Here is a 26,364-nt window from a genome sequence, read left to right on the forward strand (position 1 = left end):
CGGCGGTGCAGCCGGGCTGCCAGGGACCCGCGGCGGGGCTCGGCCATGCCCGCTGTCGCCGCCTGAGCCCCTCCACCCGCCGCAAGCATGAAGGACAGCGGGGACTCCAAGGACCAGCAGCTCATGGTGAGACCCCGACGACCTCCTCCTCGCCCCCATCCATAGCTCTGACCCTGCACAGTCACAGCAGCCCTGTGCCCTGGCCCCCCGCTAAGAGGACTCGAGGGTCGGGGGTGCAGGAGGGAGCTGGAGGGGGGGGGACTGTCCAGAGCAACTTTCCCCAAGTCCTGGATGCCAAGAAGGAAGGTATCACAGCTGATGCCTGAAGGCAGCGGGGCTCCAACCCCACACTCTCCCTTTACACCTTCCCACCAGGGGACCCCCCCAAACCCCAAAGCTTGAGCAGAGGGGTCTCTGGGGCGAGACTGCTCTCTGATCTAGAAAAGCCAGGGGCAGCGCCGGAAAGCGGGAGTTTCCCCTAGCCCTGTGGGGTCTGGAGCTTAAAGGGATTGGGAATCAGAGGTGGGCAGACAGGAGTCCCCCTCCCCCCCCAGGTGCCAGAGCTGCTGGCATGGGGTTGAGAGAGGCTGGTTACTGGGGTGCAGCCCAGATGCTGTCCAGTATTTCAGAGAAGTGTGGAAGCAACCAAGACGCACCGCCTCCCTGAGCCCTGGGGGCTGGGGCAGATGAGGTGTGAGTGAGGGTCTCCGGAGCAAGTAGCGACTGAATACAGACCCCTGGCGGTGCCTGGACGGCTCAGTCAGTTAAGCATCTGACTCTTGCTCTCAGTCCAGGTCTTGAATTTGGGGTTGTGAGTTCAAGTCCCGTGTTGGGCTCCATGCTGGGTGTGGAATCTACTTAAAAAAAAAAAAAAAAAAGACAGACTCCCGATTATCAGCAGTGCCATGTCAAAGCAACGAGGGGGAGGCTCAGTGACCCCAAGGTCACTGCCCCTCCCCTCCCTCACCCTGGGGTGGCCCATACCCTAACTCCCAAGGCCTTGGAAGGGAGGGCCTCGTCACCAGCAGGTGGGTGACAATGCAACTGCAGGATAATGCCGCCCCCAGACACCCTGCCTCTACAGGGTAAATTTATGGCTCCAAAGAGGAGTTTGACCACAGCCCCAAGAAAGCCCCAGGCTCTGGAATATTCTCTCTGGCAGTTTAGAATGTGCCTCTTGAAAATGGCTGCCTTGGCCTGCATGGCCTCCATCCCCCCAGGGCAGGGAAGGAGGATCCTCCCTCTCCCACTCGTGGGGTGTGGGGTTTGGCCAAGGAGGCCGCCCGTAAAGATGATCTAGCAGACAGCAGAGGTCCCTCGGAGGGTGATGTTCTTACTTGGCGTGAGGGTCCATCAGTGATACCCAGCAGGCATTTCCCCTTGGCCGGCAGAAGAAATGCACCCCCTTGTTCTCTGGGTCTCATCCTGAGACGCATGCACAGGATGAAGACCCACCAGCTCTTACTGGCTGGAGACTGGGGAGAGGAGGGAGCACCCCATGGTGCTGTGCTGGGTAGGAACACGGTCACGGGTTGTAAGGACATCAAGGTGAAGCTCCGTGGCCCAGCCCCGGCCCCGGCCTGCCACCAACCGGGGCTGCTCCAGTGCCCAGGCTCCAGGTTCAAAGCCCTGGGGAGCTGCAGGTGCTTTATTTGGGCGTGTGACTGATGCAGGCTGGAGGAGCAGACAACTCTCTCCCCTGGGGCCTGGGCTCCCGGGGAAATTCAGAGACTCACACGGTGCCCACCTGCCGTGGACCCGCTCCCCTCCCCGCCAGCGGTGGCCTTGAACCACTGCGTTTTCCTTAAGACCAAGGTGGCCTGGGATGGCCGCACAGGGGAGCGCCCAGGGGGCTTGCCCAGGGAAATCCCGGGGTCCTCTCGTCCCTCCGTCTGCCCAGCCCGGCCCTCTCCTTCTAATCTCGGGGATGTGCCTTCCCTCCTAGGTGGCACTCCGGGTCCGGCCCATCAGCGTGGCAGAGCTGGAGGAAGGAGCCACGCTCATCGCCCATAAAGTGGACGAGCAGGTACCCGGGGCTGTGGCCGGGAGCCGAAAGGGCAGGGCAGAGGTCTGCTCACACCTGGCAGGGCAGGCACCTGCTCACCGGGTGGGGCAGGAGGGTCCCCTGTGGCTTGCAGCATCACCCTTCCTCCATCCACTGAACCCTTAGTTGTGTCATTGATGACACTGTCAAGAAAGCCAGGGTTCTTCTTCCAGGAAGCCTTCCCAGATTGATCCAAGGAGAGCTGAAAGCTTCCCTAGTGTGTGCGGTGGAGGGAGGGGCTGTGCTCCCCAATCCAGCCATAAAAATTTCACATACCTTCCATGGGCCCGACGTGGTCTAGAGCTCAAGCCTACACCCGGTTCATGTTTTGCAAAGACTGTTTGGGTTTCGTGAAGTCTTTGGATATCTGGTTGTTCTCCTGGTCCTCATGTCGCTGTGATGAGGTGGGCAGGGCGAGTCCCACGTATGTCCGCACAGGAGGCAAATCTTTACCAAGTACCCAGAACACACTGGGGCAGGGCTCGGAGCTGGAAACCACAGAGAGCAGAAAAGACCCTGCCCTTCCTCCGGTACCTTAGGGTCCCATACAGGGCGACAAAATGCTAATCGAAGAATTAACCCCAAAGAGGCCGGTGGAGAAATGCATGTGTGGTCCTGGGCCCGGACTCTGGCCCAGCGCAGAGGTCAGAGGTTGGGGAGGGCTCCCTCAGGAGATGGTGCTCGAGGCAAAGCAGGAGAGGCGAAGGGTACTTTGGATGTGCGCGAAGGGAGACCTTTCAGCCAGAGGCCATAGCACGTGCAAAGGCAAAGGGTGACAGCAAAGGCCGGTGTGGCTCAAGCAGGAGAGGGCCGACGGGGGATGTGGCAGGGGCCAGACTGCGCACCCTTAGACCACGGCCAGGAGGTCCGTTTGGGTAAGCAGGTGAGGGTGCAGGTGCCGGGGTGGGGGTGGGAACAGAGGTGGGGACGGCTCAGCGGCTGCTGCTGGCTTCTCCTGACTGTCGGGGCTCATCGAGGCGGCACTGCGCCGTACAGCGAAGGGCCCAAGTGGGCACCTGCTGGGCCCGGCGGGCTGGACTCGGGAAGCCCAAGGGCCGTGAGACGTGAGCTGGAGGCAGGCCAGCCAGCCTGCATGCCCGCGTGCCTCTGGGCTCCCCTAAGGACGGGTGCCCACCCCTGCCTCTTCCTTCAGCTCCGATGGGCACAGCAGAGCCCGGGCTCACCGGCCTCCTGATTTCCTCTTCCTCTGGCCACTTTTTTTTGAAAGATTTTTTTTTTTAATGAGAGATAGAGATTGTGAGAGAGAAAGGAGGAGGAGGAGGAGGAGAGGGAGAGGGACAAGCAGACTACATGCTGAGCACAGAGCCTGATGGGGGGCTCAATCTCAGGACTCTGAGATCAGGGCCTGAGCCAAAACCAAGAGTCGGCTCCCTTAATGGACAGAGCCGCCCAGGTGCCCCTCCTCTGTTCACTCTTGGGGAAGGGTAGCCTTCCTCAGAGACCTCGGAGAAAGCAGGGGGTGGCTGGGAGGACCCTGTCTGGCTCCTGGGTAGGCCTGGCTGGAGGAGGGTGAGTACACCTGACTGGTGCGGGGTAGGTCCTGTCACTGCCAGCCGTGTGGCGTTGGACAGGTTGCTTCTAGGAGCCTCACCCGCCTCATCTGCCACCGTAAGGACCTCTCTAGAAGGTCTTTGTGGGTTACTGCCTGCTTGGTGCTTCCCTGGTACCTGGCACCCAGTAGGAGTAAATAGCTGTGAGTGGACAGCATCAATTAGCGGCCGAATTCTCCCCAGAGCTGCTGGGTTGGCCCATGAGAGGGGCCTGATGAGCCAGAAACCTCCTTCCAGGCAGGGGCCACTCCCTGTTTGTCCAACTTGTCCCCCAGAATATCAGGTCCTCGGGGCTGGGACAATGATGGTTCTCTTTCTGGGCTGCTCCTGGCTCCCGGCCGGAGTGGGGGCTGATGGATATTAACTGGCGTTGATGGAAGCACTCTCTAGGGCGCAGCCCATTGTGTGCCCACACACGCCACACACTGGCTCCTTTCTGTCCTTGTGAGCAGAGAGGGAGGGTCCCGCCCAATCAGGCCAAGCAGTATCTCTAAGAAGGTTCTGGGCTGGGCAGTCCTAACAGGGCTGCTCCTTTGTCAGCTTAGAGATGCAGGGAGGCTCCTCTGAGCAGTATGGGCTCGAGGCTATCAGCACAGACTCCGGGGCCTGCAGGGAAAGTGCTGGGCTTCTGGCCTCGAGCGCCTCCTGTCCCCACGGGGTTCGAAGAGGGCTTGCCTGGCCTGCGTTTTTGGAATAGCCACAGCACGTGGCAGGCTGGGAACCTCCTAAAACCCTGCCATCCCTCCACTGACAAATAGGGCCCTGGAAAGCAGGAGGGGGGACACAGGGGTCCGAGAGGCCAGAGGGACGGCCCACTTGCCTTGCCTTCCTCTCTGACCCCATTTCCCACCCCCAGGCTTCTGTCCTTCTCCGGTGACCCCCACAGTGTGTCTGCAGGCCTGACCCTCCCAGCCTGCGTCTCCGACCCTGAGGGGGTTTCAGGGATGCAGGCTCCGTTGCCTTCGCTGACCGAGTAGCGCTGTTCCTTCCACCTGAGGTCTGGAGCCTGGAGGGCCGATGGGGGGGGACCTTGGGAGCATCCCCAGGACACCATGGCCACAGAGTCTCTTCCTAGCCAAGATGCAGGAGGGCCCAAGCGGCCTCACGGTGCCCTGCATCCTCTGAAGCAGACGTGTGGCTGGGATGAAGTTGCCCTGTACCTGCCGCTTTCCATTGCACTCTTGCTCGTGACCACCTTGGTCCATGTGGCTCAGTGCCACAAAGGAGCTCCCCGACCCAGATTCTTCTAGCCTGGGATTCTGGGCTCTGCCTCCCCTCTGTGTTGGGTGAGTTACCTTTCCCCGGATGTTGCCGTCGCGGGCCTGGGGGTGAGAGGAGCCGCTGAGCAGAGCAGCCCAGGGGCCACTGTCGGTCCTGGTGGTCAGCAGAGAGCCATGCTGCCAAGGCCCACCCATCGTGGGTTCGCAGTGGGTTCTGAGTTGGGAAAGGTGGACCGACTTGGCTTGGGCCACCATGAGGGGTCCTAGGACAGCCTCCCTCAGAGCTAGGCATTGTTCTGGAGATGCTCAGGTTGTAGCAACAAGGCTCTGCAGAGGTGGACACTCCCACAGGCAAAGTGTGCTCCGGGGATAGGAGGCCAGTGTGCCTGGATTCTGGGGAGGCTGGAGTGAGGGTGGAGATTCGTAAAGGGGATGGTCTGGGGGCCTTGGCAGGCTTGTGGTCTTAGGGTCCCCCTTGCAATCCAGCACCAGAATCATAAGACCTTCGGAGGTTTTTGTGGGCTAATGTATGCACAGTGCTTCCAAGCGCGTGGCACACAGTAGGGGTCTAATAGATGGTAGTTTATGTAAGGGCTGAAATACGGGATGGCTTCCAGCCTAGAGGTAAGTGACACTTGGCCCGCCTCCTGTGTCAGAGCTCTCACCCCAACGGTCCCCTAATGGTCACCTCCCCACCCATGTGTTCCTGGAATACTGTCGGTAGGAGCTCGGTCTTCTACTAGCACCTGAGCGGGGCTGGACCCTGACCCCAGGCCCCTCGGGGATGCCATCGACGACCGCGAAGAGACAGCAGGTGCAAGCCGAGAGGCTGCTGGGGCCCACGAGATCCCGGGTAGGAGAAGCTCTACATCCTCCCTCCCGGTCCCCTCCTCCAACCTAGCCCACAGCCTGCTGGCCCTCCTCCCTGCCTTCCAGGTGGTTTGCCTACAGGATTTAAGTCACCGACAATATGTGTAATCCCCTAATTAGCCTTTGTCTGCTCCAAGTCCCACTGTCACCCCTGGGCTCCTGGGGTCCTGTCCGAGGAGCCACGCCCAGGCCCTCAGGTCCTGGCCAGCCTCCAGCCTCTTTGTCCTCGTTGGAAGACTGGGCATTAAGAATCTGCTCCACACTGCGCGAGAGCTTTGGGAGGCTTACAGGAGATCATAGCAGGAAGAGCCCAGCCACAGGCACAGCTCCTGCGAAAGAGAAAGAAAGTGTAGGGTGACAGATGCCAAGGGTCACACATGAGTGCTGTGGGGGGCGCCCACCTTCAGCCCCCTTCCCTACCCACCCATCCTCCGGGTGCTTCTCGGCCCTGTTGCCCCAAAGAGCTAAGCCTGGCAGGGAGTGACTGGGAAGGGATCTGAGGGTTCTCTACCATGTGCCCCCCCACCAACCCTCTCCCCAACCATCTCCCCGGCCTCTCCCTGCCCCAGCCAACCACTCATCTACTTTCCATCTTTATGCATCCGCCAATTCTGGACGCTTCATATAAATGGAATCTTGCATTCTGTGGTCCTTTGTGTCTGGCTCTGTCACTGAGCATCATGTTCTCAAGGGTGGCCCCCATTCCCCACTCCCCAGGTGTCGGCACTTTCTTCCTTTTTGAGGCTGGATGACATCCCACGGGGATGGATGCACCCCATTTTGTTGGCCCCTCATCAGGTGATGGGTGTTCGGGTTGTTTCCCACTTCTTGGCCGTTGGGAATAAGGCTGCCAGGATGTAGGATCCTCACACCTAGTGACTGGATGGGTGCGAGGCAGGTGCTAGGTCAAGAAGCAGCTGCATGTGGCTGCTTCCCCAGAGATGCTGATTCAGCGACTCTGGGCAGTGCCTGGGGGTCGGCCTCTTGCAGGGTCCCTGGGGGACTCCAATGGAGGTGTTTGCAAGCCATGACGGATGCAGCCCTCTCTACACCCTCCAGGTGAGGCCTCCCCTCATCCTGGGCCTCAGGCCCCCCAGAGTCCTGTAGGCAGGTGGGGGCCTGGGCAGGTGTGGCTCTGTGCTGAGCAGCCAGCTGGGCCGTGGTGGCTTTATGAGCTCGGCAGGCTCCCCTCCCATCCTTTCTGCCTAGCCGGAAGGGGACAGCCTTCTTGGGTTCAAAGTCTCCATTCTTGAGAGCGCTCCCAGGATGGTACCCTTACAACTAGAAACCCGACCAGCAACAAATTCTCCTTCTTAAAGAAACAGCAAACAAAAATCCAGAAGCAGCCTCACAAGGGCGCTACCCACCTCGAGTCAGCTTCAGTCTTGCCCTGGCGTGTTTACACCCTGAGAATAATGGGGCTGCTTGCCGGGCTCCCTGGACTGGAGCTGGAATCTCCCAGATTGGGGCCTTCCCAGGGTCTGCCTCTCAGCTGGGGCTTCCTGAGTAGGCTGGTTGTGTTGGTGTGAGCTCTTCTCTCAAGGCGATGGCCCTGTCGGCCCTCCCCAACTTCTAACTGGAAAGAACTTGAGGCCCAGAGAGGTGATGTCGTCTCCGCAAGGTCACCCAGCAGTGTTGACCCCCCAACCCGATTTATGGCACCCCTTTCCTTGGAGATCTCCACTGCCGGTCTCGAAGGCTTGAGGAGGAATGATGTAGGTCAGAGGTTTTCAGTGGCGGGGCGGGGGGCGGGGGGGGTGCTGATTCTTGCCCTCCAGGGGACATTTGGCTATGCCACAGCTGGGAGGAAGTTGTGTTACTGGCACCTGATGGCCAGTGATGCTGCTACGTGGCCTGCAGTGCCCAGGACAGGTCCCCTAAGAGCGAGCCTGTCCCGAGTGTCAGTAGTGCCAGGACTGAGCAACCCTGGCCTGCGTCTCACCACCTAGAGGCCGGGAAGAAGCCAATTAAAACTGCAACGCTGAGCAGAGCGCAGGCAGCTTAGTGGCGCGTAGCCGGAAGAACCCGTGTTACTCTTTGTCCGAGGTATTTCTCACCTAGGAGATGCTGGGGAGGAGCCCGGTCTACACGGGGACAGAGTTTACACACATCCGCCCGCTAGCCCGAGGCCCCGTCCTGCCCCATGGATCTTGGGCTTCCAGACTCAATGTCTGGAACCGTGGAAAAGGCAAAATCTGCCCTGAATTAAGAGCAGGTCTGAGAGGGAGGCAGGGGGGCCTCTGCTGAGCCTGGAAGCCTGGAACTTGGGGAGCAGAGCCCGCCTTCCCCGCTCCTGGCCCTGCCTCCTGCCCTCTCGCCAGCGTTGGGAGGCCCGTGTGGACGCTGTGTGATCCATGTCCCCGCCGAGCCTCCCAGGGGCAGGTGGCCGGCCTGCCATGGGCGGGAAAGAGGATGACCCGGGGATCGTGAAGGTGAGGGCCACCTCAGGGCTGAGGGAGGGGCCAGGTTCCGACAGACCGCACCCCCCTCCCTGCGGCGGGTGAGGCTGCCTCGGGTAATGGCACACTTTGCAAGACCAAAATAACGAAATACCACAGACGAAACGACTTTAACCACAGAAGTCGATTCTCCCACCATCCCGGAGGCCGGAAAGCCCAAAGGGTCGGCTCCTTCTGAGGGCCCCGAGGATGCGTCCAGGCCTCCCTGCTCGGCTGGCAGACGGCCGTCTTGTCCCGGTGTCCCTTCAGGTCCTCTTCCCGCGACACGTGTCTGTGTCCAAACTCGGCCTTTCCAGAAGGACAGCGGTCGTACTGGGTTTAGGGCCCCCACTACTCCAGAGCGACCTCATCTTAACCGGTTACATCTGCAGTGACCCCGTCTCCAAATAAAGTCACGTTCTGAGGTTCTGAGGGGTTAGAACTTCAACGTTTGAATCTGGGGAGGCCACAGTTCGACGCATAGCGGGTGGGCATTCGCCCAGCCAGGCTGCTTTTGCTCCGCTCCTTCACTCGGGAGGCAGGGGTGGTGGGTGGCCTGGTGCTCGGGGGAGCCCGGATCCTGGGACCAGCTCTGAGCTTGGCAAGTGCAACTTTGGGATATCAGCAATCCGATTCCCCATCACAGCGAGGGATGCTGGGAGTGTCCGGGAAAACGTGTGCAAAGCACTTAGCACCGCGCCCGGCACACACAGAGCTCCCCCAAAGGCAGCTTTATTCAGCAAACATTCCTCAGGCATACGCTGGGCGCCGGCCAGGGTGACATTTAGGGGGTGCGTTGGAGGCTGCACAGGGGACAGCACGTGGCTCGCCTCTATGGCCATCTTGGGCTCATGCTCTGGAGATCCTATGAGTGAGGACAGGAGGGAAAGGCCCTGAGCGCTCCCCGCAACCCTGCATGTCTCACAAGAACCCCCTTGAGATTTCCGAGCCGAGAACCGATGCCCACAGCCTGCGTCTCACCCCATGGCCTTGCTCACGCTTTTCTCTAGAATGTTCCCCTCCCCTCCCATCTCTCTGCCAAGGCCTGCTGATCCTTTAAGACTCCGTGCTGGCACCACCTCTTCCAGGAAGCCTTCCATAGCCGTAAGGCAGGATCAGTGGCCCTCCCTACACTCTGCCTCCTGTCGAGTCAGCCATGGGGACACCACCTCTCCCTTATGGCCTGTATACACAGGGCCCCCCTGCCCTGCGCGCCCTGTGCGGCTCTCTGGGGCGGCAGCCCGGAGCTCCCCTTCCCCAGCCCTCCGCGGCTCAGCTCCAGTTCACCTGGCCGAGGGGCACAGGGACTCCGTTGTGCGGCCAAGTGGACAGGGATGGGGGTGATGCTCGGGAGGGGGGTGGCGTGGGCTGGGGCCCAGGCAGATGGAGACCCAGACAAAGACCTCTTTAAGAGGGGTCACGGCAGCTGTGCTGACAATGTACTGATTCAGGAGCCCGGACAGCAAAGGAACCAAATGTCCGGGGTGCCTTGAACTCGGCAGTGCCCGGAGGCTGTTGGAAGGTGATCGGTGGGTGATGAGCATCTGTGCATGCTGCTCACCTCCCCCCTGCACCGCAGGCCCCCGGAGGGTGCCCCTCGGCCGGCCGGCCCTCCCCGCGGCAGCAGGAGCGCTGGCGCCTCAGGGCTGAGAGCTGGCTCGGCTGGTCAGGTTCCTGCTGCACCCCACTGGGACCCATGCCAGGGGACTTGTAGGCGGCTCTGTCTTCATTGGGGTCTGAAACTTGATCAGAGCTTATGCTGCTGGCTTTGGGGCCTGAGATGGGAACCGGATCCTGGAGGAGGCTGGCAGGGCATTGGGGCTGAAGCCCTGAGGAGGTGGCTGGGGACAGGTGGGCACTCCACGTAACAGTGCGGGACCAGACGCCCTGCACTCACCTCCCTGTGGCCACCCAGCCTCTGGCAAGCTGCGAGCAGGCCAAGTCAGCGACCTCATTCTTTCCCTGCACAAAACCCCTGCCCAGCCCATCTGGAGCTTTACTCCACACCCCACCCCTGCCACCTGGTCTACCTGAAATTACCTGGTTGGATGAGACTTCTAGGTGAAACTACCGAGGCTGGGCCTCCTGGGGGAGATGCCTTACCTACTCTGTCCTCCCTCCTCCATGAGAATCCCCGGAGAGGGCCCTGCTGGGATCCCCAGAGTCAGACTAGTCTACGTGCAGTGAGCACGGGTGTGTACCTACTGCCAGCATCCAGGTACTGAAGGGGCAGGGAGTTGACATCAGCGCACACCTAAGTGCTGTGAGGAGTCTGGTGGGAGTCCCAAGCTGTGGCCCTTCCAGGACGGGACCTTCTAAATCCTGGCACTTGAAGGGGCTGCCCCCAGAGGGACCCACTGTGGATCTCCCAAAGGTATGGAGCCGGGCTGGCCTCCAGGCTGGCCTCCGGCTACCTCACTGTCAGCCCCGTCTGTCACTCGGGGTGATTGCCCCTTGTGCCTTGTCTGTTCTCGAGCCCTTTTCAGGGCTGTCACCGGCCCAGGATGGGAGCTCTGTCATGGTCTGTGCAACCTAGGATGGCACTAGGACAGCCCATCCTCCTCAGTGCCTGTCCTCTGTTGGGACTCAGTTTGCCTCTTTGGTCAGCATCTCATCACCAGAGTCACATTAGGTAGGGCTGGTGGGCGTAGTGGGTGCTGAGGCCTCACTTGGCAGGGGGACACCCTCCCACCATGACACCCCACCCTGCAAGGCCCCCGAGGGAGCAGAAGGAGCATTGAAAGGTTCACAATGGTGGGGAGGGAGCCCAGGAGCCAGGCTTCCAGGGCTCCAGTCCTGGCCCCACCATTCCTTAACTATGTGACTTTGGGTCCCAGTGTCACCATCTGAGGGTAATAATTACAAATTCATTTGAAAGCGGTGGGTGAAGATGAGCTATTATTATTACGTGCCAGGATGAGGGGCTGAGTGTGAAGGTGCCCACTCCCTCCCTCTTAACCACCCAGTGGGAACTGGGAGCGGAGGGCGCCTGCGACCACCATCGGCCCCGGAGCACAGCTGGGACTTGTTTTGCCCTTGCTCTCCAGCATGAGCCTGGGTGCTCCCGAACACAGAACTGCCTCTCAGGCGGCACCCCAAGGAGGTGTGGGGCGCCCGAGGAGGACAGGGACCCAACCTGGCGGCTCAGCTCCCCAGGGGACTCAGGCAGGCCCAGAACCCGTGGCATCCCGGTGGCCCCCTCCTCAGTGACGGGGGGGGGTGTCACCTGCATCATCCCCGCTGTCCCTCCTCACATCCCCTTGAATGAAGACCCTTGGGCACTTAGCATATGCCCCGTGCTATGCCCACACACGCCACACACATCATCTCATGGGCTCGCCATAGCCCTGCAGGCCCGTCTGGCAGAGGAAGAGACCCAGGCCCGGGCAGTTAAAGTGCCCACTCAAGGCCACTCTGCTAACAAGGGTAGCATGGGCATGCGGATCTTGCCCTGACTTACTCTCCCACCTTGTCCTAAATCCCCCCTGGCTCCAGCCCTCCCACGCATCTTTGAATGTCTTCTGGCATTTTCGTGAGTCTGGGCATAGTCTCTCCTCCTTCCCCAGGCCAAGAACCTCTGGCCAAGACCCAGCCTCCTTCCTCCGCTCCTTCCCTCAGAGTCCAAGACTGGGCTTAGCACACGCAGGACACTCGGGTCAAGGGAAGGGCAGAGTGGAGCTGGGTGTGGAGCAGGCTTGGAGATTGTTCTGGAAAATAGGTCCCTTGATTACCTTGGAGCAGAAGAGGAGCCTGGTGAGGTCCCTTGTGTATCCTCCCAGCGCCCCCCACCCCCACATGCATACAGAGCATAGATGCCCCTACCCGGCAGGGAGGGGAGCCCAGGGATGGCCAACCTGTAGCATCATCCTAGCTTCCAACCCTGGGCCCCTGCTCCCACCCCCAGCTCAGGCTCAAGGCTGCAGGGGCCATTGATAAGTCACCCCACGCCGCCCTCTCTGACACCAGTGGACAGTCCCCAAGCCCAGCGTGCTTTCCTCGCCCCCGTCACCCAGCAGTCAGTGGCTCTTTGCTCCACCCCTGGGTCTCCCTGCTGACTGAGGGCAGGGTGCAGAGGGGTGAGGCAGGGAGGGTCTCAGGTGCCGCACAGAAGTGGGGAAGGGGCTGCAGGCTTTGAACCCAGATCCCGGGTTTTGAGTCCTGGTTCCCCCACCTGCTGGTACGTGAGCTTAGACAGGTGACTTCTCTGGGTCCCATGTCCTCATCTGTAGATGGGAATGATTATGGTCCTCACCGCCTGGCCTTGGAGTGGGGGGTTGAGCAAGTCTATGTGTCCAAAGGGCTTAAAGCAGGTCCCGACACACAATAAATATGTAATAAATGGAAGCCTTTGTTGCTGTTCCTCCCCCTTCAGTAGAGGTACACGGGCGTGGTGTCACAATTAGAGGAAGGGCCCCTCAGGTCCCTCATGGCCCTCTCAGCATCCTTGGGGCAATGTTAGGTGTTAGGAGGTTTCCCCTTGGGGCATCCAGAGCCAGGCACCCAGATCAGACACCCAGGAGCGGATGGGGCAGGGCTGGGCTTGGGCTCGGGGACCTATGACCTCAATGTGAGGCCATGGCTCCCTGATGACAGCCAGAGGCCCCTCGGGGCCTTTTGCAGATGGTGGTTCTCATGGACCCGATGGAGGACCCTGACGACGTCCTGCGGGCACACCGTTCCCGGGAGAAGTCCTACCTGTTTGACGTGGCCTTTGACTTCACTGCCACCCAGGTGAGGGAGGGTCTGGGCCTAGGGACGTACAGGAGCCTCTCTCCAACCTTGTTCTCCCTCCCATCCCCCCCCACCCAGGACAGAGCCCGCAGGGGACCTGCCACTGACCCTCAGCCTTCCCTCCACTGCTCGCTCTCTGGCTTCCCACTCTCCCGGGGCCCCATGCGCACAAATGTGCCCGTGCCTGCATGGCTTGCGCCCAGCCTCCTGCACCAACACATCTGAGTCGGTGTGCGGAAGCCACCCTCCGTGGGCACCCACCTGCCACACCCCCGGGCTGGCCCCCACGGGAGCAGAGGAGGGTGCATGAAGCCCATCTGGTGCAGGGAGCAGAGACTCGGGGAAGCTGACACCCTCCCAGGGACCCCTGTCTTGGCCATCTGGGGGATGCTCCCAGGAGCAGATGTAATGCGTCGTCGGGGCAGGGTGGGGTAGGGAGCAGGTGTCTCAGGTGTCCTGAGCTCTTTCTCAGGCTGGTGTCCCCCATGGGGCGAAAGCAGAGACCCCCCAGCCTCCACTCCCCACCCCTGCTTCTCCTCGGGCTGAGAGCCCCAGAAACAGAAGCTGCCGAGCTGGGGCCCAGGACACGCCAGTCGGTATGCGAGCTCTGCCCTGCCTGTACCCCGGGCCCCTGACGGGTCTGCTCTTCCCGGCAGGAGATGGTGTATCAGGCCACTACCAAGAGCCTCATCGACGGCGTCATCTCAGGCTACAATGCCACTGTCTTTGCTTATGGCCCCACAGGTGACGGAGGGGCCCAGCCCGTGGGACAAGACTGCATGCCCCATCCGTCCCCTGGAGGACCAAGCCCCCTTGGCCTCCATCAGGGAACTACTCTGGCCCCAGCTGAGGTTGGGGAATCAAGGATTGTGCTGATCCAAACGCCCACAGGGCCCTCTGACCCCAGAGGCCCCTTCCCCAGTCAAGAACGCCAGCCTCCCCGCCCCCTGCCTCCCTGGCCATTTTCGGGGGGTTCCCAGGCTTGAGGATGGACCCAGGTTTGCCAGGAGCCCCTGTCCAGCAAAGCCACGCTTCCGACCCCCACCCCACTCACCCACCACCTTGTTCTGCCCCAGGCTGTGGGAAAACCTACACCATGCTGGGCACAGACCACGAGCCTGGCATCTACGTTCGGACCCTCAATGACCTCTTCCGTGCCATTGAGGAGACCAGCAACGACATGGAGTATGAGGTGTCCATGTCCTACCTGGAGGTGAGCCCTCCCTTGACTGCAGCTTAGGCAAGAGGCCCCTTGGACAGCCATACACATGTCGTTGGCCCCACTCTGCAAAAATCTGAGGTCCAGAGAGGTTATACCACTAGGCCAACATCAGCCAGTTAGCGAGGGGGCAGGGATTCAAACTCAGGATCCTAGAGCTTGAAAGCCAAGCCCTGAAAAAAATAAAATAAAATAATAAAATAAAATGAAATAAAATATAAAATAATAAAATAAAATAAGAAATCCAAGCCCTAGCCATCATGCCACACCTCAAAGTAGCCTTGACCCTAAGCAAAGCGTTCAGCCACCCTCCCGGATGGCTTAGCCCCTCGCCATCACCAAGGGCCCCTTCCCCAAATGGTGTGAGCCCTGCCACGCCATCTCCAGGCACCGTGTGCATGGGGACAGGTGAGACCCACATACCCGGGAAGGCCTGAACATGCCGGCCTTTATACCCGGCCACAGCTCGGGGAGAGCCACCACCAGGCAGCCAGGGGACAGCGTGCAGGGGACAGAAGAAGCAGACACGCCAGGGGCGCCTGGCTCCTGGCTGCCCCGACTCCCTGTGGGAGCTGATGATCTCCTGGGTGACAGCTCAGGAAGGGCAGGGAAGCGTTGCAGCCTCAGCCAGCAGGTGTTGACTCAGCCATCGAGATGCACCTGGCAGGGGGGAGGGGGGGCGGTGCGCGGAGAAGTAGTGGAAGGGTTGCCTAGCAACAAGCAGGGCTGGCCATCGGTCAGGTCCCCCTCTTCTGCTCAGCGCCTGGCCTGCCTGCAAAGGGGATCCTACCTGGTCCTGAAGCTTCCTGAATCCTGGGTTCTGGCCGCCCAGGGTTTCCCTGTAGATGCTAAAGGCCCCTGACCCCCCAGCCCATAGAAAGGACGGGGTCTTTGTCCTTAACCAGAGTTTCTCTGGGAGGAGCCCGGAGCTCCCAGGCTGGGGCTCAGAATGTGGCAGCGCCTGTCCCCTTCTCGCTCAAGACGGATGGGGATCTGGTCCCTGTCTGGACCTCCAGCCCTTAGGCTCCTGGTAACACCTGTCCCCCGCCCCTCCCCCGGCCGGCCCCTCAGATCTACAATGAGATGATCCGGGACCTGCTGAACCCCGCCCTGGGGTACCTAGAGCTGAGAGAGGACTCCAAAGGGGTGATCCAGGTGGCTGGGATCACCGAGGTCTCCACTATCAATGCCAAAGAGGCAAGTCTTGTGCAGCCAGCGGAGCAGTGGAGAGGGACATTCTGTCCTGTGGGGCAGGAGGGGACAGAGGACTGCAGCCAGGGAGTCACTACCCCCTCAGCTAGGACAGGGCCCCAGGCAGGGGCTGGGGCAGGGGCAGGGGCCAGGGGAGGGACTGGGGCGGGGCCAGAGAGGGGGGAGGCTGAGGCCAGGGCGGGGACTGAGGCTGGGGCAGGGTGGGCTGGAGCAGGGGCTGGGACAGACACAGAGGATCCCGCCCCCATGCCCCCTGCCCCTGTGCCCCTGTTGCGCTGACCCCAGGGCGGGCCATAATAGGCAACCAGCCTCCAGACTGGCCCACCCCAGCCTCCAAGATGCAGGGCGTGGGGGCAACCCCGTGGTCCCCCAACAGTGCTGTCCTCCCCACCCACTGCGCACCCAGATCATGCAGCTGCTGATGAAGGGGAACCGGCAAAGGACCCAGGAGCCCACGGCTGCCAACCAGACGTCCTCTCGCTCCCACGCCGTGCTCCAGGTGGCTGTGCGCCAGCGCAGCCGGGTCAAGAACGTTCTGCAGGAGGTGCGGCAGGGCCGCCTGTTCATGATTGACCTGGCGGGCTCTGAGCGTGCCTCCCAGGTGAGGTCAGCTCCCCCCAGACCGGGGAGAATGTTCTGGGGGGTTGGGGAGAGGGCAGGGGTGCTGACCTCCTTGCTCCCCAGGAGATGGGCCGGGAGCCATCCTGGGCGGGGGGGGGGGGGGGGGGGGGGGGGGGGGGGAGAGCCTGGTAAGGGACTGAGGAGTGTCACAGAGGAACAGGAGGGGAAGGGGGTACCCCACTGTTTGTAGGACAGGGCCGGGGATGAGGAGGGTTTCTCCAGGAAGGACTGGTGGCCCTGGAGGAGGTCAGCGGGAATGAGGGTACGTGGGTCCAGATGAGGAGCTGGGATAGGGGAGACGACCCTCCGACTCAGGGGGCCCTGCCTGCCACGTTGAGGAGAGAGGAAGGCCCATCGCCAGTTCTCAGAGCATTTGTCTGGCCCTGCCGCTAAGCCCTGCTTACCTGGCTCTGTGGCCTGGGGGAGGGGGTCCCCGTCCCAACGGTGCCCCCCACTGGGTAGGCCCGGGTCCCCCTCCTTCGGGCAAACCGGGAGGTTTCACGGTCCCCCCAGTGATGAGTCCAGGTGATGTCACTGCTAGCAAATGCCAGGGACAGGCCAGCGGCCAGGGAGATTTCATGTTCGAGCATGTGGGATTAGGTTTAAACAGGGGGGTTCAGGAAGCACACCCCTCTCTCCCAGGAAGGCCTTCCGGGAGGGACACAGCGGAGCAGCGGTGGGGGGGGGGTGCCCCGAGGCCCCAGCTCTGAGAGCCAGGCAGCTTTGAGCAGAGCCTCCTCCTCGGCCTTGACACTGTCCCCGTGGGCCCAAGGAAAGGACAGGAACCCAGCACACACGTACACTCGTGTGCTCGCACACTCATTTCCCTACACACTCACACACACATTCTTTCTTCCACACACACACTCATTCCCTCACATTCTCTCTCTGCCCCCCCCCAACACACACACACTCACACACTTCCCTCCTTCCCCTGGAGCCAGGTGCCACCACCAGGGAAGCCTCAGCCTCCTGCCGTGTCATTCTTGGGGCCCTGGGGCCAGTCACCCCGGGGGGGAGACAAAGAGCCAGACTCTCAACGGTCCTCAGAAGCCTTCCGTCCCTCACTCTTCAGAGGCCTTCCTGTTCTCCCACCTTCTCGAATGCCCTTGATGACCCCTGGGAGGAGGGCGAGACCAGGCCCTCCGTCACCGCCACATTTCCGAGCCCCAAGGGAGAGGGAGGCGCCTTGGCCCAGGGTCCCCCGGGCGGCGGTGAAGCCCGTCCCCTGCCCCCGCTCACCCCGCAGACGCAGAACCGAGGGCAGCGCATGAAGGAGGGCGCCCACATCAACCGCTCGCTGCTGGCGCTGGGCAACTGCATCAACGCGCTGAGCGACAAGAGCAGCAACAAGTACATCAACTATCGGGACAGCAAGCTCACCCGGCTCCTGAAGGTACCGCTGCACGGGCCGGGGCGCTGGGCACCCGGAGTGGGGCTGCCAGATTGAGCAAATAAAAATACAGGGCGCCGGGGTGGCTCAGTCCGTGAAGTGTCTGCCGTTGGCTCAGGTCATGATCTCAGGGTCCTGGGATAGAGCCCCGAGTTGAGCTCCCTGCTCCGCGGAGAGTCTGCTTCTCCCTCTCCCTCTGCCCCTTCCCACCCCCGCTCATGCTCACTCTCCCTCTCTCTCTCTCAAATAAATAAGTAAAATCTTAAAAAATAACGGCCACCTAGCTACAGCTGAATTTCAGATAGACAACAGAATTTGTTTCAGCATAAGTATGTCCCACACAACATTTGGGATATACTTATACTTTAAAAAAGCATTCATTGTTTATCTGACACTCAAATTTTACGAGGTGACCCTGACCCAAGAGTGGGCAGCAGGGAAGGAAAGGCGCAGCACCTGACACCCCCCCCCAAGGGCTGCAGGTCTGAGGGGACCAAGACCTGCCTGGATTTGGGGGTTCCAGTGGTCGTCAGCCTCATGGATCAGAGTGTCTGCTGTCTGGGGACCTGCCCCTGGCTGGACCTCACCCAACTAGACTAGCTCCCTTCTTCCTGAAGCAACCTCGGCCGTCGGGGAAATACTATTTCCATTTACAGACAAGAAAACTAAGCGCAAAGGGGTTAAGTAGCCTTCCCCAGGGCCCACGGTAGTACGTGCTGGAAGACAGAGTCTGTGGCCCCCGTATAACTGCAGCATCACCCCAGCCCGCCACCAGCCCACCACCACCAGGGCACCCACAAGCTGGGAGGTGGGACGGTGGCATGATTGCTGCCCTTTTAAAAAGCAAGGAAGCCAAGCATTAGGGAAGTGAAGAGCTTGCCTGAGGTCACTGTGCTGCTAACTCGGGGTGGGAGTCGGGGATCCCCACCTCCCACCCCCACTCCCCTCCCCTCCTCCATCCCCAGGGCTCTTCATATGGAACGAGACCACATTCAACCTTCATGCCCGGGGCCCCTGTCCCCCTTCCCTCACTCCGGCCGAAAGGGCAGTGCCATCAGCAGTCAGAAATGGGGGGCCTGGGGTCACTTGAGAGGCTAGAGGTGATGAGAGAGGGAGCCCACAGGACACCTTTCCACTCGGGTTCCCAGCTGCCACGGCTGCTGCCTTTTCTCATTCTCTTGTATGAAGGGAGGGAAAGGGAAAGCGACGGGTGGGGGGGGGGGTGAGGGCTGACCCGGGTCGGAGACTGGAAAGTTTCAAATGGAAATTTGGAACAGAAACCAGAAGTGGAAGGAGGGACAGAAGGAGAGGGGGATGGCTGGACCCTGGGGAGGCGGGCCCGGGCCCACCGCAGCCCACCCTCCCTGCCACCCAGGATTCCCTGGGCGGGAACAGCCGCACCGTGATGATCGCACACATCAGCCCCGCCAGCAGCGCCTTCGAGGAGTCCCGGAACACCCTGACCTACGCCGGCCGGGCCAAGAACATCAAGACCAGGGTGAGGGCCCTTCCTGAGCCAAGATGCGGGCCCCGGAGGGCTCCCTGCCACCCCACCCCACCCTCTGGAGCCGGCCACCGAGGCACTGGCCTCCTTCCCCAGCCCCGTGTCACCCCGTGCCTTTTCCCGCCTGCCAGGAAGCCTGTGCACCTGCCGGAAGCCCACTGCTCCCGAGGGTCCCCTCCACCTTGTTCAAGGTCACTTGAATGCCCCCCGCCCCATCCCCTGCCAGCCTCAGTTTTCCTTTCCAGTTGCCCATTCAGACATTGACATTTTCAAAGCCCCCAATCTAACTGTCAGGCCATCATGATTCTGAGCGCTTCCCTGCGTCCCCTCCTTTGCTCCTTGAGCGAGGCCCGACTCCCTACACTCCCATCTCCAAGTTGAAGGATTCGAGGCTAAAGGAAGTTAAGTGACTTCCCAGCTGGGCAGTGATGGATGGCACTGAGACCCTATAGAAGTGGCCCTGCCTGCCTCCCGAGCCCACATTGTCACCCTCGGGCAAAGGCATTAGGACCCCCGGAAGCCTCTCTCAAGCCATGTGTGTGAAAAGGTGGGAATGGACACACGCCAGATAGAACTTAGCAACACTCCTGCAACACGACACTTCACAGCCACCGTCCCAGGGGCTTTGTGTGTTACCCCAGCGCTCCGGAAACTCAACGGGTGGAGGAGGCCTGTCCCTGAAACAATTCATTGATGGTTCAGAATATTATTAATAGTGGCAAGTGATGCCAACAGCAGGTGCTGAGACAGCGAAGGAATGAGGAGATGGGGTGGCAGGACCTGGTGGAGCTTTTTGGGGACTGCAAGTGGGACTCTGAAGGATGGGGAGGACATTCTAGAAGAGGTGGGTAGCAGTAAGCGTGTGGTTTCAAGGGCAGGAAGGAGATGGTGTCTGTGATAGGAGTGGGGACAACAGGACAATTCGTCAACCAGAGCAGAACGTTCCCGATGGAGCAGTGATCAAATGAAAACTGAGAGGAGTGCCCTGGTGGCTCAGTCCTGATTTCAGCTCAGGTCTTGATGTCAGGGTTGTGGGATCTAGCCCCACATGGCGCTCCCCGCTCAGCGTGGAGTCTGCTTGAGATTCTCTCCCTCTCCCTCTGCACCTCCCCTGGCTCATGCATGTTCTCTCTATCTCTAAATTAAATAAATAAAAAATTTTAAGGTAGAAACTGAGTGGTGGGTCCAGGTGAAGGAATTAGAGCATTCCTCCCAGGCAGTAGGGAGTCACTGAAGGTTGATGAGCAGAGGAAGCAGCATTTTAGGAGTCTGGGTCCGGTAGAGGCATGGAGTGTGATAGGTTGTGGGGTTGGAAGCCGGGTTAGGCGGGGGGAGAGAAAGAGAAGACACGGCAGGCTGGCCCCAGCATCCGGGGTGACTGGACCTGCTCTGCCCTCCCCGCTGTGCCCCCACAGGTGAAGCAGAACCTGCTCAACGTCTCCTACCACATCGCCCAATACACCAGCATCATCTCGGACCTTCGGGGCGAGATCCAGAGGCTCAAATGCAAGATCGATGAGCAGGGTGGGCGGGGTCCGGCCCAGGGCCGGCTGGAGCGGGGTGACATTCGCCACATCCAAGGTGTGTGTGGCGGGAGCGGGGCGGGGGGGGGGGTCTGCGTTTGTGGGAGCCCATCTCGGGCAGCCCTCCTAGCCTGTCTCAGATTGCTCAGGGGCTCAGGCTCAGGCTCAGGCTTTTTCTGGGCAGGTAGCCTTGGGCTAATCACTCAGCCGCTCTGCGCCTTCTGTCCTTCAAGGGTCAGATAGAATGGTGATCTCTGTCCCAGAGATTTAACATTAATTAAGATTAGATGAGATCACACAAGTGAGACACATGTGAGCGTTCAGCTGCGGCGGGCGGGGGCCCACTCTCAGGGCTGCGAGGCTGTGCCCAGCGGAACGGGTACCTTTCTCTTGTAGATTTGTCTTTGCTTTGATGGTTTTCCAACAGAGGACAAGTGTCTAAGGGGCACCTTTTTATAGTTGGTGCTATAAGGGCTAGTGGAAGCCCAGTTCATGCAGAGGAGCTGAGAGTCCCCCTTGGGCTGCAGCCTGAAGACTCCATTTGGAAATGGGGTGTGGGAGGAAGTAGTAATAATCTAGGGGGTCTTTTGAGAGGAGTTGGTCAGACAGGAAGTAGTTTGGGAAGAAAGGGAAGAGGGGGACGCCTGGGTGGCTCAGAGGTTGAGCGCCTGCCGTTGGCTCTGGCCATGATCCCGGGGTCCGGGGATTTGGTCCCGCATCGGGCTCCCTGCAAGGAGCCTGCTTCTCCCTCTGCCTGTCTCTGCTTCTCTGTGTGTGTCTCTCAAGAATAAATAAATTAAATCTTAAAAAAAAAAAAAAAGAAGAAGAAGAAGAGGAAAGGGATAAGGGCAGGCCCCAAATAGACCTTCCTGGCCTGACCCTCCTGCCTCCACTGACTTCCGCATCCTCTGGGCAGCCGAGGTCCAACTGCACAGTGCGCAGGGTGAGCAGGCCGAGATGGGACAGCTGCGGGAGCAGCTTATCAGCGCTTTCCAGGAGCAGATGGACGTGCGGAGACGCCTGCTGGAGCTGGAGAATCACGCCATGGAGGTCCAGATTGACACCTCCCGCCACCTGCTCACCATTGCTGGGTAAGTACCCCCTGCCCCGGGGCCGCCCACGTCCCACTCTGGGGCCTGGGACAGAGGGGCTGGGAGCTGTAGCCGCACGCTATGCCCCCCACCCCGCGGCCTGACTCCCCTGCCTCCCTGGGGTGGGGCTGCGGCAGCTGGGAGCACGAGAAGTCCCGCAGGGCGCTCAAATGGCGGGAGGAGCAGCGGAAGGAATCCTACACCAAGGATGACAGCGAGAAGGACTCGGACACGGGTGATGACCAGCCAGACACCCTGGAGCCCCCAGAGGTGGCCTCGGCCCGGGAGAGCATTGCCGCTCTGGTGGGGGAGCAGAAGAAGCTGAGGAAGCAGAAGGTGCCTGGGTCTGGGGGCAGGAGGGAATGGCCTGAGAGGCCCAGGCCAGAAGGGGCTAGGGGTGGGGTGCGGGAGGACTCAGACCTGGGAGCTCAGGCCTCAGATCCTCTGTGAGCTTGCTAGATTCCTCCTTTGTGACTCGCTTCCTCATCTACAAAATGGGAGTAGTCCTGGTGGGGTTATTGGGGAGATTAAATCAATGCCTTTTGCATACCAAGAACTCAAAAAAAAAAGTGGTAGTCAGTATTTTAATTAGGGTTTTTCCAGATAATGGATATTTTCTTTCTGTTCTGGAGCATACGCAAACCAGGGGCTTTTGGGGGGCCATGATGAGCCCTGAGGGGGTCAGAGGGGCTGGGGTCGGGCCGGTATCCCTGGAGCTGATTCCAGGGGCAGATGGTTTCAGGGTGGCCAGAAAGTGTGTCCAGAGGGGCCATTTGGGGTCAGCCCCTGGTTGCAGGGCCCAAGACGAAGGTTTGAGGGTTAGGCTCAGAATGGGGCTTCAGCCTGGAGGGTGCTCGGGGGCTGGAGGGGTCTGGTGTGGGGGTTAGGACCAGCCCCGGCGCTGACCCCCCACCCCGGCCCCCAGCTGGCGCTGGAGCAGCGCTGCCGGGAGCTGCGCGCGCGGGGCCGGCGCCTGGAGGAGACGCTGCCGCGGCGCATCGGCTCGGAGGAGCAGCGCCAGGTGCTCAGCCTGCTGTGCCGGGTGCACGAGCTCGAGGTGGAGAACACGGAGATGCAGTCGCACGCGCTGCTCCGGGACGGCGCGCTCCGCCACCGCCGCGAGGCCGTGCGCCGCCTGGAGCAGCACCGCAGCCTCTGCGACGAGATCATCCAAGGCCAGCGCCAGGTCATCGACGGTAGGCCCCGGGCGCCCCGAGCCACCCAGGGGCCCCCGAGGCCCGGGGAGGGACCCGGGGCCCGCGCTGAGCCCTGCCCCTCCCTCTCTCCACCCCGCCCCCCCAGACTACAACCTGGCCGTCCCGCAGCACCTGGAGGAGCTGTATGAAGTGTACCTGCGGGAGCTGGAGGAGGGCAGCCTGGAGCGGGCCACCATCATGGACCGGGTGGCCTCCAGGGCCCTGCAGGTGGGAGCGTGGGCAGGCCTGGGCACGGGTATGAGCACAGGTAGGGATGGAGGGGGGCATGCCCCAGGCAATGCCTGCAGGTCGCTGGGGTGCGGATGGGACCAGGCTGGCTGGCACCCCAGGGACTTAGCCCTCCTTCCTTCTCACCCCGCCCAAAGCCTCACCCGAGTAAGGTGCCTGTCCCAGGTCATTCTTCTCTGGCACTTGTCCCTACCCAGAGTCTGAAGGTCAGGATTGGTTATCTGAGCGATCACAAATGGCCCCCCAGGAGACCAGGTCATCAGGCGGTGCTACTGGGGATGCCTAGCAGACCCCAGTTTATCCCCTGTGAGCCAGAATACAAACCCACTGCTCTCCTCTCCCACACCTAGGCCCTAGTCGCCTTGCGTGCCTTTGTCACCCTTTGCCGTCACCTGGTCCAAGACCAAGTCTTCTGACTGTCCTCCCCCTGCCGCCTTCCCTCCCCAGGACAGCTCCTTGCCCAAAATTACCCCAGCAGGAACCACGCTGACACCAGAGTCTGACCCAGAGAATGTGAAGACGCTGATCTCTGAAGTCCAGCGCCTGCAGGACAGCATCCTCCCTCCCCTAAGCGCGGAGAGGTGAGGCCAGAGACCACTTCCGGCCAGTCCTGCCAGCCTGAGCCACCACCCGCTGAGCCGTATCCCAGGGATGCCAACCCAGTTTGGGGCTAAGTCCATGGGGCAGGAATGAAAGGGAGAAGGTGGCACGAGTCTGGAGCCAGGACCCCTAGGTTCTCTCTCCAGTCACACAAACAGTTCTCCCCACCCTGGGGTGGAGTTGGGACCTTAGTGGGTCCAGCCCAGTCAACAGCCGCCATCCTCCTCTGCCAACCTCAGTGAAGCCAACCGCGTGTTCAAAGCCAGTCCTCGAGCCTGGCAGGTGAAGAGCTCCTCTGTGCCCACCCCACCCCCCATCCAGATCGGCAGCCTGGTGACCCAGGAGGTGAGCACGGAGCGCCACTGCCGGGGGTGGGGGCACAGGGCAGACACCCCATGGTTGGGATGGAGCCTTCCCAAGATGGCCTTCACCCCTGAGGCCCCGCTGTCTCTGCTGAGTAAGACACGAGGCCCCTGTTGGGTCCAATGCCTTTGTCTTCTCAACCACTTCACCTGCAGGCCCCCACTCAGGACAGCCTGGTCAGCCCCAGCAGCCAGATCAACTCTTCCCCTGACAGCAGCGAGACTCTGTCGGAGATCCCCTTGTCCTCCAAAGGTGCGCCCCCTGCCAGCCCGGTCAACGTGAGCCCAGCAGCATCTGAACTGTTCAGATCACCCAGTCCGTGCCCTGTGCGCTGCTGGATGCACCCAAGCGTTTGGAGCTACCCATTCTATACAGAGGCCCCAGTGCCCAGAGAGGATTAGCCACCTGCTCAAGGACGCACAGAGGGCTGAGGACACAATCAGAAGCCCGAATGGGGAGCACATGGCACTCAGGATCCTGTCCCCCTTCCCATCCAGTAGTAATTCTAAGAGCAAATATAGATGGAATCCCCACCCCGAAGCCCATTTTCTCAGTTAGTCCTCACTGTAACCCTACAGGGTTAGTTTCACCATCCCCAGTTACAGGTGAAGGTAAAGCTCAGAAATTTGCCCCAAGTTTCTTAAATAGCAAGCGAGGGCTGGAATTGGGACCCAGGCCTTCTGGATCTGCTCGTGTCCTCCCTTATTGTCAGGAGAAGGAGGGGGTGGAGGTTGTGGGAGGGGGAGGGATATGTGGTCTTGACCCCAGGTTGCGTGCTCCTTCCTTCTGTCCCGCTGCAGAGAGGAAGGAGATCCTGACCGGCACCAAGTGCATCTCGGTGAAGGCTGCACGGCGGCGCTCGCGGGCTTTGGGCAGCGAGGGGCGCCACCTGCTGCCACCTGCCCGGGAGCGCGGCAGCCTGTCTCCGCACTCGCCCAGCGAGGCTGACGATTCGCAGCCACCCGGCCCTCTGGCCTGCAAGCGGCCGCCCAGCCCCACCCTGCAGCACGCAGCCAGTGAGGACAACCTGTCTAGCAGCACAGGCGAGGCCCCGTCCCAGGCAGCCGGGCACAGTGGCGACGGCACCGGGCCCTGGATGCGGGGCCAGAAGAAAAGCCCGGGCAAGAAACGGGAGGAGTCGCTGGAGGCCAAGAGGAGGAAGCGGAGGTCCCGGTCCTTTGAGGTCACGGGGCAAGGGGTGAGACGAAAGACTGGGGGATGACGTGTCTGCGCCCCTTTGCTGTGGATGGGAACCTGGGGGCTGGATTCCTCCAGAGGCCCCAGGACACCTTCAGTCCCTGTCCCCCAGGCTGGCATAGGAGGCATGCAGGGGGGCGGGCATACAAGGCAGATCCGTGTAGCAGATCCCATAGAGCCCCGACTCACCTCACTGTTCTCCCACACAGCTTTCCCGCCCCAAGACACACCTCCTGGGGCCCCGTCCCATGGAGAGTGTCTCGGATCACAGGGTGCCAGTGTGCGGACACCCAGCCCCTGGTACCCGGCATCTGGGGAAGGTCATGCTGCCTTTGGCCAAGGTCAAACTCCCTCCAAGCCAGAGCACAGGTCAGTACCACCCAAGGAAGGAATGGGGACGGGAGCCCTTGGCCAGCCCAGGGAGGAGGCATGTTGAGCTCCCCGTCCCTATGGCTACGCATTGCTGGAAACCGGGTTCTCACGGAGTATCTGTGAGACTGGCATCTTGGGGTTGTGCCCCCAGGGAATTCAAGGCCACAGGGTGACCCAAGAGGGAGTGAGAGGAATTCCTAAACCCCTGTTCCTGGCCCTTCCCCTGTTGCAGGCCCTGGGGACTCCTCACCCCTCACTGTTCACTCCAACCCAGCTGGTATTTCCCGACGGGCTGCCCGTGGGCCCCACCTGGCTCACGGCACAAGTACCCACGGCAAAGACGGACGCTTCCGGCATACCTGAGGGGTCCTGTCTGGAACCGGCCCTCCTGCCCCCAAGCCTGGATGGGGTGTAGCAGAAAATGGGAGATGGAGGCTGGGCAGATGGGGGTCGCCTGTGAGCAGGAGCTCAGGCTCTCAGAAAGCTGGGGCTCCTGAGACCCAGGAATTATGAGGGTGTCTGCCCAGCAGCTCCATGCTTTCAGTGCCACTGGGGAAGGGAGGTAAGCTCAGGAGGCATGGCCAGGATGACAGGACTTCCTGGCCTCCCAGCCCTGATAGAACCCTGTTGCCAAAACCCTGTAGAGACCTGGGGCCGGACTCAGCCTTGGAGATGGGAGGGGGAAGGGAGCTGTTAGTGGGACGGGGTCCTGAGCCCACATCCGGGGCAAGGGCATCTCGGATGGTTGGGGAAGGAGCCCACAGTCATTTCGGAAGAGTCTGGTTGGGGCAGAGGAGGGAATCTGGTTTTGTTACTTGGCGGTGTAACAATAAAATCCCATTTGGGTCTTGATGGTTGTGTTGGAAACTAGACCTTGTCTGGAATGTAAGGGGGGGCCATGACTGATTAAGAGGCAACCCAGCTGCCTTCCTCCTCCCTCCCCGACACCC

At 61.0% G+C, this 26,364-nt stretch overlaps 1 protein-coding gene across 1 annotated transcript; it reads left to right on the forward strand.

Annotated features, from left to right (window-relative positions):
* KIF19 (kinesin family member 19) lies at positions 1 to 26,266 on the forward strand. Its single transcript, XM_041723865.1, has 20 exons — positions 1 to 126; positions 1,946 to 2,026; positions 12,764 to 12,874; positions 13,531 to 13,618; positions 13,951 to 14,087; positions 15,165 to 15,290; positions 15,712 to 15,906; positions 17,176 to 17,322; positions 18,695 to 18,817; positions 20,239 to 20,404; positions 21,263 to 21,437; positions 21,575 to 21,773; positions 22,363 to 22,633; positions 22,740 to 22,861; positions 23,330 to 23,463; positions 23,722 to 23,827; positions 24,001 to 24,097; positions 24,646 to 25,043; positions 25,252 to 25,411; positions 25,647 to 26,266. The coding sequence occupies exons 1-20, from the start codon at positions 88 to 90 to the stop codon at positions 25,775 to 25,777; spliced, it is 3,006 nt and encodes a 1,001-aa protein (XP_041579799.1). The 5' UTR covers positions 1 to 87; the 3' UTR covers positions 25,778 to 26,266.
* Positions 26,267 to 26,364: the final 98 nt, after the last annotated feature.

This window comes from Vulpes lagopus, chromosome 12, assembly GCF_018345385.1.
Source record: "Vulpes lagopus strain Blue_001 chromosome 12, ASM1834538v1, whole genome shotgun sequence".
Lineage (NCBI taxonomy): Eukaryota > Metazoa > Chordata > Mammalia > Carnivora > Canidae > Vulpes > Vulpes lagopus.

What these genes read in the sequence shown, in the direction of transcription:
- KIF19 (XM_041723865.1), top strand. Translation starts at nt 88, where the DNA reads ATGAAGGACAGCGGGGACTCCAAGGACCAGCAGCTCATG. An exon ending in TGACATTCGCCACATCCAAG is followed by an intron (nt 20,405 to 21,262) that starts GTGTGTGTGGCG and finishes TCCTCTGGGCAG; the next exon opens with CCGAGGTCCAACTGCACAGT. An exon ending in TGGCCTCCAGGGCCCTGCAG is followed by an intron (nt 22,862 to 23,329) that starts GTGGGAGCGTGG and finishes TTCCCTCCCCAG; the next exon opens with GACAGCTCCTTGCCCAAAAT.